At 32.5% G+C, this 20,421-nt stretch overlaps 2 protein-coding genes across 3 annotated transcripts in view; one reads left to right on the top strand and one right to left on the bottom strand.

The window, feature by feature from the left end:
- Positions 1–3,411, top strand: part of LOC105115038 (endoplasmic reticulum-Golgi intermediate compartment protein 3-like) — a 5,169-nt gene extending 1,758 nt beyond the window's left edge. Inside the window, exons 4-12 of the mRNA XM_011011806.1 lie at positions 78–153; positions 278–345; positions 541–625; positions 970–1,091; positions 1,182–1,265; positions 1,802–1,948; positions 2,449–2,557; positions 2,647–2,766; positions 3,001–3,411. Coding sequence (XP_011010108.1) covers positions 78–153; positions 278–345; positions 541–625; positions 970–1,091; positions 1,182–1,265; positions 1,802–1,948; positions 2,449–2,557; positions 2,647–2,766; positions 3,001–3,074 — 885 coding nt within the window. The 3' untranslated portion in view covers positions 3,075–3,411. The remainder of the gene's footprint in view (positions 1–77; positions 154–277; positions 346–540; positions 626–969; positions 1,092–1,181; positions 1,266–1,801; positions 1,949–2,448; positions 2,558–2,646; positions 2,767–3,000) is intronic.
- A 240-nt stretch (positions 3,412–3,651) lies between these two features.
- LOC105115035 (uncharacterized) lies at positions 3,652–8,720 on the bottom strand. 2 transcript variants are annotated; one of them, XR_840253.1, is made up of 10 exons: positions 8,457–8,720; positions 7,959–8,363; positions 7,201–7,375; positions 6,806–7,103; positions 6,080–6,152; positions 5,308–5,398; positions 4,901–4,980; positions 4,477–4,814; positions 4,262–4,297; positions 3,652–4,134 (listed from the first exon to the last, which is right to left on the bottom strand). XR_840253.1 is itself a non-coding variant. In XM_011011801.1 (9 exons), the coding sequence occupies exons 1-8, from the start codon at positions 8,520–8,522 to the stop codon at positions 4,518–4,520; spliced, it is 1,485 nt and encodes a 494-aa protein (XP_011010103.1). In that variant the 5' UTR covers positions 8,523–8,719; the 3' UTR covers positions 3,652–4,134; positions 4,479–4,517. The 2 variants fall into 2 exon arrangements, 1 of the variants encoding a protein (XP_011010103.1); XM_011011801.1 differs by lacking the exon at positions 4,262–4,297 and having other exon boundaries at positions 4,479–4,814; positions 8,457–8,719.
- Positions 8,721–20,421: the final 11,701 nt, after the last annotated feature.

Raw genomic sequence — 20,421 nt, 5'->3', positions numbered from 1 at the left:
CTGAACTTGATTGACCGGGCTTTTTATGTTATATTTCATGAGGATCTAAGTTTCCTGGTGTTTCTTGTGTTTTGCAGATGTCTGTAGACTTGCAACGTGGAGAAATTCTTCCAATTCACGTTAATATTACATTTCCCTCTTTACCTTGTGATGGTTAGCAATTCACTTTCCTTCTTAGAAGCAACTTCTGTTTTCTTACTGATATCTTTTTATGTCATCTCTTGTGGTAATTCAATGCTCCCACTTTTCTCAAGGTTCTTTTATTCCACATATGCAGTTTTGAGTGTGGATGCAATTGACATGTCAGGAAAGCATGAAGTGGATCTGGATACAAACATATGGAAAGTAGGATAATTTCTTTTTTCATGTTTTTTTCCCCTTCTTTTCCTAGAAATTTTTTAAATTACTAAAGAGCTGTTATGAGCATCTTGGCATATGAGTCTTAGATGAACTAGCCATGTGTGCTCATGTCTGTATCCATTAATGGCATGATAGAAGCTGCTATTTGGCATGCTGCTAACCAGGATAGAGTTTTTACAGCTTCGCTTGAACAGTCATGGCCATATCACCGGCACTGAATATTTATCAGACCTTGTAGAGAAGGAACATGAAGCTCACAATCATGGTAACATCAATTTTCTGGCATGCTAGAAATTTATTTGCATTTTCAGGATCCAGTTTTGATTTATTACATAATTGTTTTATATGACCTTTATATAGCATGATTGTTTTTGCATCATTCTCTGTGAGAAGCATCTGGGAAACATGATTTTTTCGTGGTTTTATTAGAACTTGGTATCAAAGGTAATGATAAGAAATTTGAAACTAATAAACATATCAGATTCGGTCCAAATAACTAAGCTACTTTAGTTATTAACAAGTCTTATGTTTAGTATTGGTCATTAAGTTTTTTCCCTTAGCATAGCAAGTTAATTAATTTGGCTGATATCTCAAAACAACGTTAATCAGATCATGATAAAGATCATCACAAGGATTCCCATGAAGAAGAGCATACCCATGGCTTTGATGATGCTGCTGAAACTATGATCAAGAAGGTCAAGCAAGCATTGGCAAATGGAGAAGGATGTCGGGTATTGCTTTTCAACACCTGTATTATGTTCGTGAAATTGTTACTTTACACCTTGAAAGGTGGGAAAATTAAGTTTGCATATCTTCTGCAGGTTTATGGCGTTCTAGATGTCCAAAGGGTTGCTGGCAACTTTCATATTTCAGTTCATGGACTCAACATTTTTGTTGCTCAAATGGTCAGAGCTGTTCCTTTTCTTCTTTTTCTCAGTTTTCTTTTGTAACAAAATAGCCTTTGAAGCACTTGGTTTGTTTTTTTCACCTATCCAACTACAATGCTAAAATGAAAAAATTAAATTCTTTTCGTTTCCAGATCAGTATATGATCCAAACTTTAAATGAGCTGCTTGTAACTCCACTCTTGAAAGTTGCTGGATGCTGGTGGATGGGTGGCTGCATGCTTTGTTTTTACCCTTTTTTTAATTTCTCTTTTGGGTTGATGGGGAGTGTGCATCCATTCACATACAAAGTACTATCTTCTTACCCTGGAGAGTGCAGAAAACTATATAAAGGTCATAGTCCTTCTTAGATGTAGTGAGGACTGTACCTGGATTAGTTGGTTTGTATGATCAATTTAAACAGGGCATCTTTATATCAGTTTGTATTAAGTGGCTGTTTCTGAAGTATGTTGTTAGAAATTTCTGTGTTATATATGTTACATTGAGTTACTTTGCATTCACAGTTATCAATCAGGACTCTTTACTGTTTTCATTCAGATTTTTGATGGAGCTAAGCATGTCAATGTAAGTCATATTATCCATGACTTATCATTTGGACCACAATATCCTGGAATTCACAACCCTCTTGATGGGACTGCAAGGATTCTGCATGAAACAAGCGGAACATTCAAATATTACATCAAGGTTTGAATTTTCAAGCTTTCTTTCTGATGACTGGCTAATTCTTAACTTGTATGATCTCTACTTTAGAAGTGATGTGCAGTGAGACTTTACTGCAGTTTATATGCTGTCTAAACCTAATATCAATAGTGAATGTCGAGACATCTTTTTTCCTCTCTGGGCAATCCAGCTAGAAAGGGCTGAATATTCAGGAATAATCTCAATATTGGGAGCTATCTTGTCCTCGAGAGCAAGCAGTCTCTTTAACAAGCTGAAATCTACTTTTCTTTCCCCTGCTAGATAGCGCTTGTAATGAGATTAAATAAATTGCCATGGAAGATTTTAAACTAGCATAATTGTGTTCTATCTTGTGAGGTTCCAGAAGAAAAGGAGTCCATCCGATATTTCTTCAAACATTTGTTTTAGATGATAATGAGATATCATTGTTATTGGTTCTAGAGGTTTCAGTTGATTGCTTTTCCTCAAGATATGACGACATTTTGTAACTTTATTGTATCTTGCAGATTGTTCCAACTGAGTACAGGTACATCTCCAAAGACGTTTTGTCAACCAATCAATTCTCTGTTACGGAGTACTTTTCTCCCATTACAGATTTTGAGAGGACATGGCCAGGTTGGTTGAAAATCTGTATAGAGGATCGATTGCCCCCTTCTTTGCTCGGCTCTTAGCACTGACTGCCATTGTTTCCGTTGTTTTTACAGCTGTGTACTTCTTGTATGATTTGTCACCTATCACCGTCACAATCAAAGAAGAACGGCGTAGTTTTCTTCATTTTATCACTCGGCTCTGTGCGATTTTAGGGGGTACATTTGCCTTGACAGGTTTGTGCATTGTTATAACCCAGTAGTACCCACCAATTGTACTGTGACGGGGAACACTGGAAAATCAGTATAGTAACTAAGATATCAATGTTTTCGTGTGGGTTTTTGGAATGGAACTTACAGGCTAGGCTAGACTCCGATGATGCCGTTTCTATCCATAGTTCCAGTTGTGTATCATGTGTTGCTTTTCGTCGCTTCCGTAAGTTTTAACTTTTGCTTCTGTTTTATACACAGGAATGCTAGATCGGTGGATGTACAGGCTTCTTGAGGCACTGACTAAACCAAACCGTGGAAGTGGATTCCTATAAATGTAATGGGAACATGATTAGTGGCAATACACAAGCGCTGCCGAGGAATTCTAAAACCCATGAAGTGCCCAGGTCTCAGCACTAGATGTTGAATTAAATTGCCGGGGAGAGAGTTAAAAAGCCAAGACAACCTGTAATATCACCCCTCCATGTTTCACCCCCCCACTGTTGGAGGGTGGGTGGTGACTGAAAGCTTGTAAAATGCCTGTAACACTATTTGGAGCGCGGTGTAGCTCAAGGGGAAAGTATGAAGGTGTGCATGTGGGATTCTTTCCAGGCTAACAGTTTTGATTTGTTCCGACCTTTGTAAGAGTTTCAATTTGTGTCAACTACTCCATTCTCTTGTATATGCAGGTTCTCCTCAGTCAGACCATTAGCCCTATTTTGCCAGAGATCGTCCTAATTATGGTTGCAAAGTTCTCAAATAAAAAAAAAAAAGAGTTGCAGGGCTTGTAAGAAGACTTAAAAGCCAACAAGGATCTCTTCCAGAGGCCTATGCCTATAGTTTAAGATATTAATCATGCCACTCCCCCATGGAGATAGCACTTGGGGTCATGAATGATCTTATGATTGCCAGTTTACATGTGCAATAGCATTATTCGATTCTATGCCACAACGGAAAATTTAAATAGAAAATCACAAGAATAAATAGAGCAATCCAGAGAAGCAAAAATGAAGATGCGCTTGGTCAGTTTGGCTCTTTACCATAACCCACACTTAAAAATCCAGGACCATGGCTGGACGGTGAAGAGCGAGGCATGTACACCCCTGTTATGCCTTTTTTTCCGAGGGCGATGAGGTTAGCTCATTAGCAATACAGCATGAAGCTTCCAACATTCCTTGAAAGAATCCGCAGCGGCCATCATGATGGAACTTGACTACTCTCGATCACAACTTGACAGGCATGCCTTTACCGTGGTTGTCAACTGTTTGGAATGACTCTCTGCATTCTAAAAAAACAAAAAATAGGCTTCTCATATGCCCCCAAAACTCGGTAAATCATTCTTTTTCTTTGGTTGAGAGGAATTTCATGGCTGAATAGAAAAGCAATGCCTGGCCCCTGCACGAGAAAAAAAAAGAAGCATTGATTGTATTGATTTGAATAAGCACATAAAATCATATCCGCAACACGTGATAGCTGTATGCAATGTATAATTTCCAATAATTTGGCTTACAGGTGCCAGTACCTTGAAACCCTGAATCTTGGTTACGGCAGAGGTCATTTAAACTATTAGATGGAAAAACCGGTGACTTAGTATCTCATATGGACTGCTGCTCAAGATGGTTAATAGGCCAAATAGAATCTTTGAAATGCATTTGACCAATGAGTGGATTTGACACCTTTATGCGAAGCAATTTTGGAAAACACAAAATGGACAAGTTCAATATCTTTCCTTTTTTTACCTTTGCAGAAAATCAATGTCTTCATCATATCTTAGTGAACTACGTATTTGGAATTGTAGCTTCTCGTTGCCTTGTGCTATCAGTGGAACCAACATTGGAATCTTCTACGGATTGTTGTCTGGGTTGTTGATGCTCTTGATGCCATGTCTGTGTGGACTGCTGTTGTTGCAGTTGCTGCGCCTGCTGCACAGCTCTGTTGTTTTGCTGATGAGAATATTGCAATAGCCTGCTTGACCTCCACCTCAGGTACTCCACAAGAAGAGAATTTGTGCTAATTGCAATCCCAAAACCAGTGAATGAGGATAGCAGGACAGAGAGTATAGGGTTCACATTGAGCTGCCAGAGTAGAATGGAGCATGAGACATAAGACATATTAGGAATATCACACAGAATACTTCAGGAAAGAAATTTAGTTTGCTTACCACAGTATAAAATATATGAGCGAACAAGATGACTACAGCAAACTGGAAGGAAGCATATGCCCATATGTAACTCCTGCTTACTGCCACCACCACATATTTTAAAGTCATTTAATCATGATAATCCATTAAAAAAAAAAGTAGTTTTTTTTATCTGCCACTGGAAATGGGAAAATCATGAAGTGCAAAAGGAAAGAACTGCCAATATGATATCACGAGCACTCCAATGGTTTAATTACTATGAGTTTTGTTTTATAAATACATCTTTTATCATGTGCAGACAATTTGAAACAATGAGAATAACATAATTTTGTAGATTTAGTTTGATTTTGTAGTGTAATGTAAGGTGCTAATAGTGTATCCAGAACAGACTAGATTAGAGGAGAAAGAGAAGATATAGGGACACTCACCCATGGTGGTAGCAATCATGGATGAAAGGAGACCTAAAACACAAGAGAAAGGCAATGAAATGGCAAGAGCACGAGGGCCCAAGTCAGATACCTGAAAAGATTAAAAATAAAATAAAATTGCGAAGACTGTCAATAAGCATGATAGAATTTTTTTATAAAAAACATAAAATATTGGTTTTAAAGAGTTATGTGGATTGAGAATTTATATGTATCCAATCAATTAGAAAATTGATATGCATATTGCAAAAGGCCATAAGGAAACATGGAGAGCCTAAATGTTTAATCCTACACAAAAATTAAACATTAAATTCAACACTTAGTTTTTTTTAAAAAGGCATCATACAAAAAGAGAATGTGTGACCTGAGAATTTGTGTGAAACTACCTTGTGTAAGATAATGCCCTTTCATTAGATCATTTATTTTACCAGACAATATTTGTGTCGACACTAATAGTTACTGTGGAATTGGAACATCAACTGGTATGGTAGTGCAATTATCCAACCTATCTCTAAATTGTTTTAATGTATAAATGATAGTAATACGAGTTCCTGTCATGTTATGACTGTTTTTAGTTAAGTTTTTATATTATTTTCCATCTGACAATACCCTGATCTTTTTCTTTCCTTCTGACAAATAATTGACAATAGCCTGATGACCTGAATTTTCTGATAAATTTATGCAATAACCCTACATGGCTTTGCTCATGCCACTTTAGGGTTTACTATGCTACCCCAGTTCAATACTAAAAATTTAGAAAGATGACGATATGTACCAGTAGTTGCTCCAGAAAGCAGAAATATGCTAGCATACTGACCATGACAAGAACTGGTACATCCTGCCAAACCCTGTTAAGCATGAAACAGGTGCCAATCAAAACATCAAAGCAAATTCAAGCAAAGGAGATCTATGCTGTGGAGGTGAGTGAGGAACTATCAAATTATAGAATGAATAATATGCAGACTTCTAAGGATCACTTTGGCGCTGCCACCCAATTGAAGAGAGTTTAGTGCTTTCATCACCAGGTCATTGGTATGAGCTGACAAACCACAATGTCCTTTGGCAACACTAAAAAATTGTGATAAATTTCTGATATGACCAGATGAACCTAATAAACCATGAATAAAAATTTGAACAAGAAAGGAGCTAAATGACGACTGAGATAAATTATGCTTTATAACAGCTATGAATTCGATGTGACCCCCTGGCCCCAATCTCAAAACTAAGGGATCAAGAGATTCAACCCCCCAACCCTCAATGATATAAATTGTTCTAAATAAATATCAGTTTGTCATTTCATTGGATTAGGTGCCATCAGAGACCCTGGAGGAAAGAAAGTAGTATCGTCAGCATGTCTAAAATCTCAGCCCTTACCTGGTATCCTGCCTGAACCAAAAGGCAGTAGTCAACAACAGGGTGAAATTTTGAATCTTACATGTCTAGTGGGGAAAAAAAAAGGTCGATATGCAATCAACTAGATGTTGAAAACAATTGAACTTGCCTGTAACGAGCAACTTCCCTCTGCTGAGGTGCAGGTAATGGCCTCCTACCAGCTGCTTGAGGATTATGTATCTTTAGTAATGTTACAGGCAAATTCTGAACATCCTGCTTACAAACATCACATGTCTTGTTTCCTTTGATACTAAACCACTTCACAGCACATTGCTGATGTGCAAGCGCAAGCTCTCCTTTACAACTACACTCCATCTTGAAAGCATCACCACCTTCACTAAGCTCAACCAAACAAATTCTACAGACCGCTTCATCTTCAGGAATATCTTCACCATCATCTTCAATCGCTAGCATATTAAACACACACAAACACAACAACAACAGTTCACATTAAGTCAAAAACTATTCATAGCTCAAAAATCACTTTTATAATTAAAAATTTACCAATTTCTGTTGTAGAGGCATCATTCGTCGATGTGCTATCAGCTGCCACAGGACGTGGAGTTGCTGAAACCACACGAAACAAACCTCCAACTGAATCTGTCTGTCTTAAACTCCTAACTTTTATATTCACCGGAACTGATAATGAACGTCTTATATGATGCCGAACTTCTACCTTCTGTATAAAATCACACACATTCCACATTTCTAAAATTCAACAAATCCACAATCTCTAATAAACTACACACCAAAGAAGCTATAAGTGGGACCCCCTATATCAACTACCCACCCATGGAAACAAAATTAAATCATTACAGAAATTTATAAGACTCAAAATAGGGATCAATCCAGCTCGAATCGCAGGTCGGTGGATCAATCTAAGCTATGATTTAAAAAAAGAAGTATATGAAACAACATCGTTTCAAGTTTTTTTAAAAAGAACAAAAACAAAAACTACCATCATTTTAGTAAAAACATCTATTCAAATAAAATCTTATCTTGACCGGACTCTGGTCAGCGAGTCACCATACGGAACCGCCAGTCTAGGCCGTGCTTTGTAACTATATCTACGCAAAAATACGGACTAATTCCTGCTTACATCGTCGGAATAAAAAATTAACTGTTTTTCTCATGGGACCTACCATGATAACTAACTATAGGTCCCGTAATACGACTCTAAGCATACTGAATAATCTGTAATCGTTCCTAGATTCTCCAAATTTCAGAAAAAAACAATAATAATAAAAAAATAAAATCCTTACATCATAATCAGAACATGAATTAACATTTCGCTCCTGCAGGGCCTCAGGATCGGAATTCGCAGACGGCGTAACAGGCAAAGAATTTGTCGATTTTAACGGAAACAGAACTTTATTAAGCGAAAAAGACCTCGAAGTAGAAGGCTTAGCAGCAGGACTATCAGACGGCGGCGTATCAGGAACAATTAGCACCGTTTTTTCACCATCTTGTATTAAATTTTTCGCTTTTAAACTTCTCTGCGGAAGCAAACTCTTCACCGTCGACTTAAATTTAGCTGAACTCGGCCGCGGCGGCAAGCCTGGTTTAGCTGAGCTAGGGCTTTGCGCTATTTCGATTTTCGTAAATTCTGTTTCTAGTGACCTTGCTGGTATTTCTAGAGAACTGAGGCTCGGTTTTCTTGAACAAACCTAGAAAAACGATTAAAGAGAAAAATAAAAATCAGCAACTGAAATTAAAAAAAAAAAAAACAGTGTCAGAGAATGAAGGAATGACAGAGTTACCTGAGAGTGATCAGGGGAACCTGACGTGGAAGCTTGGTGTTTGGCAACTGGATTTTCTTCTTCCATGGAATTTAGAGGGGATTGAATTTCAAAAATGGAGAATTTGTGAGTGTTATTCGGGGATTGGGGGGTGAGGAATTTGAATTCTTGAAAATGAGAAACAGAGAGGAAGTGAGGGTGGACAAGAGGGAAAGTAAGTGTTCCTGTTTGGGCATCTAGAGAATCTATAGTGTAATGAATAAAATTTTGGGTCTTTTTTTAACTAATTAATTATTATTCTACTATTTTGTAATAATGAAAGTTTACCCGCCACCTGTTTTTGTGTGATCTCTCCATAGATCTGCCTTTTTGGGGTGCTTTGCTTTTTCTTTACTTTATTGGATGAACTTGGATCAGTGAATTAATTAATTAATTAATTAATTGCTTTGTTTAGCCAAAACATCACCGAAACTCTATTAAAGTGCTTTTGAGGTTTGGCTTCATGATGATTGGTTTTGTTTCGAGTGAATGTAAAGATAGAGTATTAAAAATAAATGATGTTAGAATATTGTTAAAATATTATAATTAATGTTATTTATCATAACTAAACTCGGAGTTGAGTTTAAAAAATTAAATAATTATTAATCTTGTTAAAAATTTATTTAATTACTTTAAAAATAATGTTGTACTTGTTGATCCAAATTAACTCATTTACTATGTAATTCAAATTAAATTTAATAACCATGCTCTTAAATACAAAATATCATGTTAAAATAAGGGGTAATGTCTGAAATTAAAACACTTTTATTTTTTAAAAAATTATTTTTATATTAATATATCAAAACAATTTTAAAAAATGATAAAATTATTATTATTATTATTATTATATATATATATATAAAGCACAATGTGAAATGCAGAAGGTAAGCATTGTCATAAAAACCCTGTAAAGGAGTTGTTTGAAAATATTTGTAAGGCGTGGAAGTCGAACCATGATCTCACAAGGTTTTATCTTGTCTCTTGACTAATAAGTTATGGAGTAGCATTTTCATATCGTAAGAGATCACTAGCCTGAGGTGGACTGCGGGTTAGACAAAACAAAAAAAAAACACAAAAACACAAAATAATTTTTCCTAATGTTATTAACATGTTTTTTAATAAAAATATTTAATTATAAAATCAAAATATAATATATATTGTATGATATATTTTTAAAATGTTATTACAAAAATATATTGAATGACATTTATTTTTAAATATTGAGTGTGATATATTGGATTGATTTAAATTAATCTTTTAAATTTATAATCTGGATTACGATACCATAATAATTCTACAAAAATATAAATTAAAATAAAACATGAAAATTAATTATTAATCAACACAATATTAAAAAAAATGAACAAATAATTAAATTAAAAAAAAAACTATGTAGGTCAACTTATGTTAACTTATTAAATTTGTAATTTAAGTTATGACAATAGGATAACTATGTAAAACAATATGAAACCTGATTTTCAATTAATTTAATATTAAAATAAAAAATAAAAAAATCCATAAGACTATAATAATTCTATGTAAAACAAATTAAAAAAAATTATGAAATTTAATGTCTAAATAATCCAATATTAAAAGATGAAGTTAAAAAAAATAAAAAGATTAAGTTGTTTGGGAGTAAAATTGAAAAATAATAATTAAAAAATAACAAGAAAAATAAATTGAGTTAACCTATCAAGTTCGGGATCTTAATCATAAAATCAGGATAATTTTGTGGGAAAAAAATTAAAAAAAAATCAGTTAAAAATGACCAAAAAAATTGAATAAAAGATCAACTCACGAAACGTGTACTTTGAATCATGAGATTAAGATAAACTCATAAAGAAAAAAAATCATAAAACTTAATTTTTAACAAATCTAATTTTGAAGAACAAAATTAAAAAAAATATATTAAAAAAAAGCTCAAAAAATAATACTTAAATTAATTCAAATTAATTTATTAAACTCGTGATATAATACCAAGATTCATAGATAACATGTAAAAAAATAAATGAAGCTTAATTTCTAATAAATCTAAGGTTGAATATCAGGATCAGAGAAAATAAACATATAAGACCAATATATAACTCATCATTAAAAAAATATAAAATATAAAGATTATAAAATACAAAGCTTAAAACAATCTATTAAAAAATAAATTAAAAAATACTAAGAAAAAGAAAAGGATATTAAGCTGTTGAAATGTCAATTTAAAAATAAAAAAATATTATTATAATAAATAGTATTATGTGATAACTAATGTGATTTAGACATATTCTTTATTATTATTTTTTAATAATTTTAATAAATAATATTTTGTGAATGCACGATGATTTAGTAGCACCTTCTTTTATTTTGTTAATTTCAATTAATAGTATTTCGGAGGAGTGGCTACAGCAATTTATCCACACACGTTTTAATGTTTTTAAATAAAAGGAAAGTTCGTGAGAAGGTTGTAAAATAAGATTTTTGCATGAAGTAGAATTTTAGTTTACTATAATAAAAACAACTTTAAAAAATATTTAACCATTGTTTTGAAATAAAAAATTAACTTGGATTGATAATTTTTTATAAAAAAAATAATTAAAACAATTTTGTTTCAATAAAATAAATTCAAAAAAATTAATAGATTTCTTATTGGATTTTACTCGGATGAATCGGGTCTCGTGCAAACTAATGTTTTGAATGCATCTTGAAGAGTGAAGAGATAAAAGGGAAAAGATTTCATTTCATGCAAAATGCTTGTGTTGAGATGAAATTGTTGGCCTAAACAAAATTTAGGGTTATAAAGACCTAACTTCGTTAAGGTAATATTTGGTTAACCAAAAAAAAAATAAAGACAATAAAAATAGATGAGAGATGATAAAAAAAATAAAAATAAAATTATTTTTAGTAGCAATGTATAAGATAAATAAATTATTTAGTATCATATTTGACCATAGTGGATAAAAAATATAAAAAGTTTATTTTATTAATATGTATTATTGTCAAATTTATATATTTTAAAAAATAATGATATATTATTATTATTTTAGTTTAATTTATACTTTATACAGAGTATTAAAATTAATAATATTATAATAACAATAATTATGAAACCTTAATCTCTCAAATAGATTTTATGTTTGGACCAGTTCAAAATTAAAGGTTTGTTTTGGAAGTGTGGTTAGGGTTGTAGTTGCTTTTTATACTAAGATGCATTAAAATGATATTTTTTATTTATTTTTAAAAAATCACTTTTAAGATCAACACATTAAAACAATCTAAAACACAAAAAAAAATATTTTTTTAGAAAAAAATAATTTTTTTTGGGAATGTCCATGCTTCCAAACGCTCTCTAAAAATATAGAGGAAGGAATAAACTTATTTGACCTAATAAATTAAAGTCGACTAGGGTAAAAAAGCCTCATGATTTTTTTTATCAAAATAAAGTTGTCATGATTAAAAAAAAAATTGGTTTAAATTGAGTTAATCCTTCCAACTTGTGACTCTAACCTTATTCCGAGATGATTTTCAAGTTGAGTTTTTAAAATATAATAATTATTATTTTTATTTGTATATATTATCCCAACTTATAACCCAAGTCAACCTTTAAATTAGGTTTTAGAATCATGATAGTAATCACTTTTATTTTTATGTTGAATTGGGTTGACCATTCTAACCTGTGATCCAAACCTTGTCCCAAGTTAGCCCCCAACCTAAGTTTTAAAACTAGAATAATAATAATTTTTATTATTACATTGATCCAAGTCAACTCAAGTTGGTCTTCTCAACTTGTAACCTAGATATCGCTTCAGGTTAATCTCAAATCAGGTTTTAAAACTATGATAATAGTTAATTTTATTCTTATCTTGACTTAAGTCAATGGCAAACCTGATGCGTGACCATGATCTTATTTCAAATTAAATTTTAAAATTATGATAATAATTATTTTTATTTTTATATTAACTTTAACTAACCCGAGATAACACTTTCAATCTGTGACCAGAGTTTTGTCCCGATTCAACCTCGAAGTTGGTTTTTAAAACTTTAATAATTATAAATAAAAATATATTATCTTTAAAAATATATCACCCGAAGACCTCTTATATTTGAAAACACATAAATTAACTCCAAAATTATATGAGGATAAATTTATTTTTATGCATTTTAACCGAACAAAATTCTATTTTTATTTTCCATGTCATTTCTGTCATAGAATAATCACCTGTTGCTACATAAGGATCTGGATGTGGTTGCAATTTGGCAATCCATTTATTAAACTGGGAAGCAAGTCTTGCCACAAGGTTACTAAGTTACTAGTCACTACCAAGAATTTAGTAGGAGAAGGATGACAAGTATCGGGGATTATTCTCCTCCTGATTATATTTGCTTTTCTGTTTCAAATAAACTCCTATTAAATGGGATGACTTGTTCTTTTGTTGACTATCTCCTTTCCTGCACGTTGCCATGTCTTTGTTAATCGTGAGCTGTAATTTCTACATTCTGTTATTCATGCAAGGCTATATAATAGCCAATGTTCTCATTCAATAAACGAAGTCATTCTCCTAGTTTTATTGTGTTTCTTCCTATCACAGCTTTTGATTCATAACATTCTGGTATCAGAGCCCCCACAAGGCTTGAAGAAAACAAAGCAGCAGTCTTTGTAATTTGTAGCAGCAAAAAGAGATGACGAGTGAAAAGGAATTTTGTTCAGTCGGCCATTCCTTGTTTCAATGTCCACTACGATTATTAGAGTATGTTGATGGAAAATTTTATGAGATCCAAAGAGTACTGGAGTCTAGTTGAGACTGGTTATGTTAAACTAGAAGATGATGCATCATTAACAAATGCCTAACAGAAGAAATATGAAGAAGAAAAGTTGAAAGATTTAAAGGTGAAAAATTACTTGTTTCAAGCTATGGCTCGAACTATTCTAGAAACTATCCTCTAGAAAGACACTTCTAAGCAAATTTGGGACTCTATGAGAAGGAAGTACGAAGGCAATAAAAGGGTGAAACGATCAATTCTTTAAGCTCTTTATAAAGAGTTTGAGATTCTTGAGATGAAATCTAGAGAAGGTGTCTGACTATTTCTCAAGAGTGATGACTATTGCCAATAAAATAAGGATCTATGGTGAACAGATGAGAGATGTTACAATAGTAGATAAGATACTTCGATCTCTGAATGACAAATTCAATTACATTGTTTGCTCTATTGAACAATCGAAAGATATTGATATTCTATCAATTGATGAATGATTAGTACTTAAAAGTGTATTTTTATCATGGTTTTATATCATCATTTTGCACTTGAAGTATCAATAACTCCTTAACCAAAGCATGTTTTATAATAATATATCAAATAATATAAGATACCTTTAATTTGTCGTAAATGTTCATTTTAAATGCAGGCCTATCACATAAATGAAAGGATTGATTGATGACTTGAAGAACTTAAATTGCAAGGATAAAGAGATGGCCAAACTTAGAAAAGAGATGTCGGTGCAATCCAAACCGGAACACTGTTCGGTAAATGGGTCATATCTGGAGCTATATATCTCAGATTTAGGTCAAATTTATATGGATGGAAAGGTAAGACATAGGCCTACAACTTTCATATGGAGCCCAAGATCTAAAAAGGCCATTATCAAGTCCAAATTGTAGCAACAACAAAGAAGCCCGAATCTGTCTTCCAGCCCGAGCACTGTTCGGTATTTTGGCCATATCTGGAGTTCTAGAAGTCCAAATGAGCTGAAGTTTTTACACAAGAAAGCTGAGACAATTGCCTACAACTTTCATGTTTGCAACTGGCTCCAGTTTTGACGTTATCAATGACGTTTTGGGCAGACAAGAGAAGATAAGGATTGTCACCAAGTCAAAAGTTGGTCACCCACTTATCAATTAGTCATCAAATCAATAGTTCCCATTTTTGGCCTATAAAAGGAGGCATTTGCCATGCATTTAGGCATCTTGGTGTTCAGATCAAGATCATGCTCTTCCTTTCTCTCTTTGTATTTTTTATGCTTTGTTTTCATTAATATTAAGTTTATGCCTTTCATTTCCTTTCCTTTACTTAGTTAACTTTTATGTTCTTATTTTGTTTATCTATTTTGCTTTCTTTCATTATGTCTAGCTAAGTTAATTATGTCAAGGTGAAAAGGTTACACTAATGGTGTAAGAATAAGTATAATGTAAACTTAATATGGACTTTAATGTTTGATACTAACATGTTTTATATTTGCTATCTTGTTCACTCTTTAATACTTTGCTTGTTAAATGACTAATCTTGATTTATGTTGTATAACACTTGGTACAACAAATGCTTGGCACTTTCATAGCCCATAATGTATGGTATAACCGACACCTGAGCTATGAAAGGAACTTGATTTGTTGTTAACATAAGTTATAATCATGAATGCTTGACGAGATTTACAAGTATTAGCATTAATTGAATAAGATGACTAATGTAATCATGTTAACAATATATAATCTGATTGGAACCTCCTTTGTGTGTGGTTTCCAATTCAATAATTTTTTAATTTGTACAATTAACCTCCCTGTGGTTCGACCCCGGTCTTGCCGGGTTATTTATTACTTCGACACTTCTGCACTTGGGAGAAGATATCAACCTTTTAGTCGTGTCAATGAACTATAAATTTCTCTAGTTGTTCATGAGCAAAAGTTTCATAGATATAATAGAGAAGAACAAGCACTGAAAGTAACCTTTGAAGACAGAGCAAAAGGCAGAGGACGTGGCCGTGGATTCTTTAGAGGAAGAGGCAGAGGTAAAGGACGTCAATTTTTTAATAAAGCTCTTGTGGAGTGCTACAAGTGCTATAAACTAGGACACTTCTAGTCTGAATGTCCGAGTTGGGACAAAGAGGCAAATTATGCTGAGTTTGAAGAAGAAGAGGAGATGTTATTAATGTCCTATGTAGAGTTGAATGAAGCAAAAAGAGAAGACGTTTAGTTCTTGGATTCAGGATGCAGTAACCATATGTGTGGAGATAAAAATTCCTTCTGTGATCTAAATGAGAATTTTAGACAGATAGTGAAGCTAGGGAATAACTCAAAGATGACAGTAATGGGGAAGGGAAATGTGAGACTGGAAGTGAATGGATTATCTCATGTGGTGACTGAAGGGTTCTTCGTTCCTGACTTGAAGAATAATTTGTTGAGCATCGGGCAGTTGCAAGAAAAAGGCTTAACAATTCTTATTACGCATGACTTGTGTAAAATTTATCATCCTACGAAAGGTTTACTCATTCAACCCGTGATGTTTGCCAATAGAATGTTCATCCTATTAGCTACGTCACAACCGAATAAACCAACTTGTTTTTACACATCTACACAAGACTTGTCACACCTATAGCACTGCAGATATGGGCACTTGAGCCACAAAGGCTTGAGAACTCTTTAGTTTAAGCAAATGGTGCATGAACTACCACAACTAGAAGCTTCAATAACTATTTGTACTGATTGCATGATTGGAAAACAGCACTGAGATCCAATCCCGAAGAGAAGTACTTGGAGAGCATCACAAAAGCTTCAGCTAATCCATGCTGACATATGTGGTCTTATCTCGCCTACGTCAAATAGCAAGAAAAGGTATCTAATCTGCTTCATTGATGATTTCAGTAGAAAGTCATGGGTGTATTTTTTGGTTGAAAAATCTGAAGCATTAGTTACTTTCAAGTGCTTTAAAAAATCTTTTGAGAAGGAGATGGATGCTTATATTAAATGCCTACGTACTGATTGTAGAGGTGAGTTTACCTCACAAGATTTTAATGATTTTTGCAAAGAAAATGGAATGAAAAGATAGTTGACAACAGCTTATACTCCACAACATAATGAAGTTGCGGAAAGGAAGAATCAGACCATTATGAACTTGGTACGAAGTATGCTTTTAGAAAAGAAGATACCGCAGACGTTTTGGCCAGAAGCTGTGAATTGGACAATATATATTTTGAACCAAGTCCCACTTTGGCAGTAAAAAGTATAACTCCAGAAGAGGCTTGAAGTGGGATAAAACCTTTGGTTGAACATTTTCCCTTGTTTGGATGACTTGCACACGTTCATGTACCTGATGCCAAAAGAACCAAGCTGGATAATAAAAGTATTGCTTGTGTGTTACTGGGGGTCAGTGAGGAGTCAAAGGCATATAGGCTTTATAATCCAATAACCAAGAAAATCATTACTAGCAAAGATGTAGTTTTTTGAAGAAAACAAATCTTGGAATTGGGATAAGGAATATGTGGTGACTGTATTGGAAAAGGGAGATAATGATGAAGAAGCTACTGTAAGTGAAGATGGTGATATTGCAGAAGAGGTTGAGAATGCTCCAACAAATACAGTGAATGAAGGAAGGCTTCGAAGGCAACCTGTTGCAGAAGAGGTTGAGAATGTTTCTCCAGAAATAGTGGATGAATGAATTGCAGAAGAGGTTGAGAATGCTCCAACAAATACAGTGAATGAAGGAAGGCTTCAAAGGCAACCTGTTTAGATGACTAATTATGATACTAGAGAGGGATTGTCCAAAGAAGAAAATAAAGCTAATATGGCCTTGTTTACTTCTGATGATCCTTTCTATTTTGAAGAGGCTATGAAAAGTTCAAAATAGAGAGATGCGATGGATTCTGAGATAAAAGCCATAGAAAAAAATAAAACATGGGTGCTAACAGATTTACCTGCAGGTGCAAAGAAGATAGGGGTAAAATGGGTTTACAAAACAAAGCTTAATGAGCATGGTGAAATTGATAAATATAAGGCTTGTCTTGTGGCTAAAGGGTACGTACAACAACATGGGATTGATTATACAAAAGTTTTTGCTCCTATGGCAAGGTTGGACACAGTTTAGTTGATTGTTGCATTTGCAGCTACAAAGGGCTGGATAGTCTATCAGCTTGACGTAAAATCAACTTTTCTACATGGAGAACTAAGCGAGGAGGTGTATGTTGAGCAACCAAGAGGCTATGAAATGAGGTACTTTTTTGGAATTGAAATTTTACAAATGGCTGATGGAACCGACATTAGTCAAAGGAAATATTCCTTGGATGTGTTAAAAAGGTTTGGGATGGAGGAGAGCAATTCTGTTAAAAACCCGATAGTTCCTAGTGGTAAAATTTTCAAAGATAAAGATGGTGTGAAGGTTGATTCAACATTCTTTAAGCAAGTGGTAGGGAGTCTCATGTATCTCACAGCAACGAGACCTGACTTGATGTTTATGGTTAGTTTAATCAGTAGATATACAGGCCAACCAACATAACTTTATTTGCAAGCTGCAAAACGAGTGTTGAGGTACTTAAAAGGCACAATAAATTTCAGGATATTCTACAAGAAGGGAGGGAGTGATGAACTCATAGCATTTACTGACAATGATTATGCTGGTGATTTGGAGTATAGAAAAAACACTTCAGGATATGTTTTCATGTTGAGTTCTGGTGCAGTGTCATGGTCCTCTAAAAAACAATCTATTGTCACACTATCAACGACTGAAGCTGAGTTTGTAGCTGGTGCAACTTGTGCATGCCAAGTTGTGTGGATGAGAAGAATTTTGGAGAAACTTGGTCATTCACACGGTAACAGTACTACAATTTTTTGTGATAATTATTCTATAATTAAATTGTCAAAGAATTCAGTGATGCATGGACGGAGCAAACATATAGATGTGCGATTTCATTTTTTGCGTGATCTTACTAAGGAGGGAATTGTGGAGCTAATTTATTGTGGTATATGAGATCAAGCTGCAGATGTTATGACTAAGCCATTAAAGCTTGAATCTTTTCTAAAGATGAGAGAACTACTTGGTGTTTGAGAGGTTCCTGCTGTAAACTAACTGATATCTGCATTAGTTTAAGGGAGAGAATGACAAGTATCGGGAATTATTCTCTTGCTGATTATACTTGCTTTTTTGTTTCAAATAAACTCCTATTAAATGGGATCACTTGTTCTTCATTTGTTCTTTATTTGCTGCACGTTGCCACATTTTTGTTAATTGTGGACTGTAATATTTACATTCTGTTATTCATATAAGATTATATAATAGCCGACGTTCTCATTTAATAAACAAAATTATTTTCTCAATTTTGTTGTGTTTCTTTCTATCACAACTTTTGATTCATAACAAAGAAAACATAAAATTGTCTTTGACCTTTTCAATATACCTTGCATTGAAGCGCTGCAGTTCGAAGAATTCCAGGGTGTGTTTAGTAATTGGTATTACTTTATTTTTCCAGGAAAAACAAAAAAAAAAGAGCATGGAGATGAAATTTGTGTTTAAATGCACCAATTCTACAAATTTAAAAAAGTATAAAGCGTTTTTTTATTTTTCATTCGACAAATTTGGAGCCGGAAATCATGAGATTCTCTCCAGATTTTTCCACCCACCAAGAATATGGAAAAGGCGCTTCTCCCCCGCATTCTTGGCCAACAATGTTTTTCAGACAAAATTAACCCTGCACTTTTCTTCTAATGGCAATTGTATCCTATACATATATTTTCTGAGCTGTGCCCTGATTCTTCTGGTGGCCGCTCCCACAAACAGGAAAAATAAAAATCAGCTGCTCCCAGGTGAGATTGGAGAAGGACTCCTAAACAGTCGAGATAAAAATAGACAACATGCTAGCCGTTAGATTTCTTTTTATATATTTTTTTAAAACAAGTTTTTTTTAACATGTTTTCAGTATTAAAAAAAATTAAATTCAAATCAAAATTTTTATGAATATATGTAATTATATATCTTGAAAACCATATAAGCTAATAAATAAATAAATAAACTATTAATAATATCTAAAAATAAAATTTTCAAAGTAAAGAGATATATATAAATTAATATATTTAATTTTGAAAGATGAGATATTTATTTGATTATATTTATTAAATATTTTTATTAAAATATTTTTTATTCAAGTAAATGATAATATAAATAAAAAATAAATTAAATTGATTAAATAAAATAAAATGAAAAAACACTATACAAAACTGCACATATTAAAAATATCATTTGAATTTTTTTTATTTTTTTTAAATTTATCTATATAAAGGATAAAAAAAATTTATACATAAATAAAAAAAATTGAATTTAAATGTATAACCAAAAAACTAATTGTTATTTAAAAGAAGTTTTTTAATGAAAATGAAAGAGAAAATTGATATTTATCTAAGTATAAATTAAAAAAATAAAGAAAAAATCCATAAAAAACTATTTTTTTTAAATAATTAAAAGAAATAAAGACCAAGTGTCGCTGAACCCATGTTTTTTTTGTTGCAATCATCCGCCCCCAGTTTTTTTAAAAAAATTAGATGAACATCATCCAATTCATCCGGATTTCGGCTACTTTGATGGGCGCAAAATTATAGCTTAAGTTTTCTTTAATCAATTTTTAATTTAAAAATATTTATAAAACATTTTATAGATTATAATAAATCTATCCATAATCTTAAAAAATTATTTAAAAAATTAAAATCAATTCAAAACAAAAAATTAATCTAAGTTTACATATATATTTTTACAAATTTCAAAAATAAAAAAACATATAACATGAATTTCTCTTATCAAATGGAACTATTTCATATAAATATCATCTATTTTAATTGTTTAAATTAGTGTTAATGAAATGTTTTTTTTTTTACCATTAAAATCCAACATCCTCTCTCTCCTCTATCAACTAAGAACTAAATAATATAAAAAATAAAAGTTTATATTAAAATTAAATATGAAAAATATTAAGACGTTAAAATTATATAATTTGTATTATTTTTATGATCAAAATATATATTTTTTAAACTTGTAGTATATTATTTGTATTTGATATTTTTTCATTTCGATTCATCTTTTTTAATTTTATTATTTAATAAAAATTTAAAGTCAATAAATTTTTAATTAAAACTGAATTGCCAAAATAAAGCCCTGATAATCAAATAACAAAAAATTTACAATGACACTTGAGAGGATAAACAATGCACATCTA

The sequence above is a fragment of the Populus euphratica genome, unplaced genomic scaffold, assembly GCF_000495115.2.
Source record: "Populus euphratica unplaced genomic scaffold, PopEup_1.0 scaffold633.1, whole genome shotgun sequence".
In the NCBI taxonomy this organism is placed as follows: domain Eukaryota; kingdom Viridiplantae; phylum Streptophyta; class Magnoliopsida; order Malpighiales; family Salicaceae; genus Populus; species Populus euphratica.
This window is presented reverse-complemented; position numbering and strand designations above follow the sequence as displayed.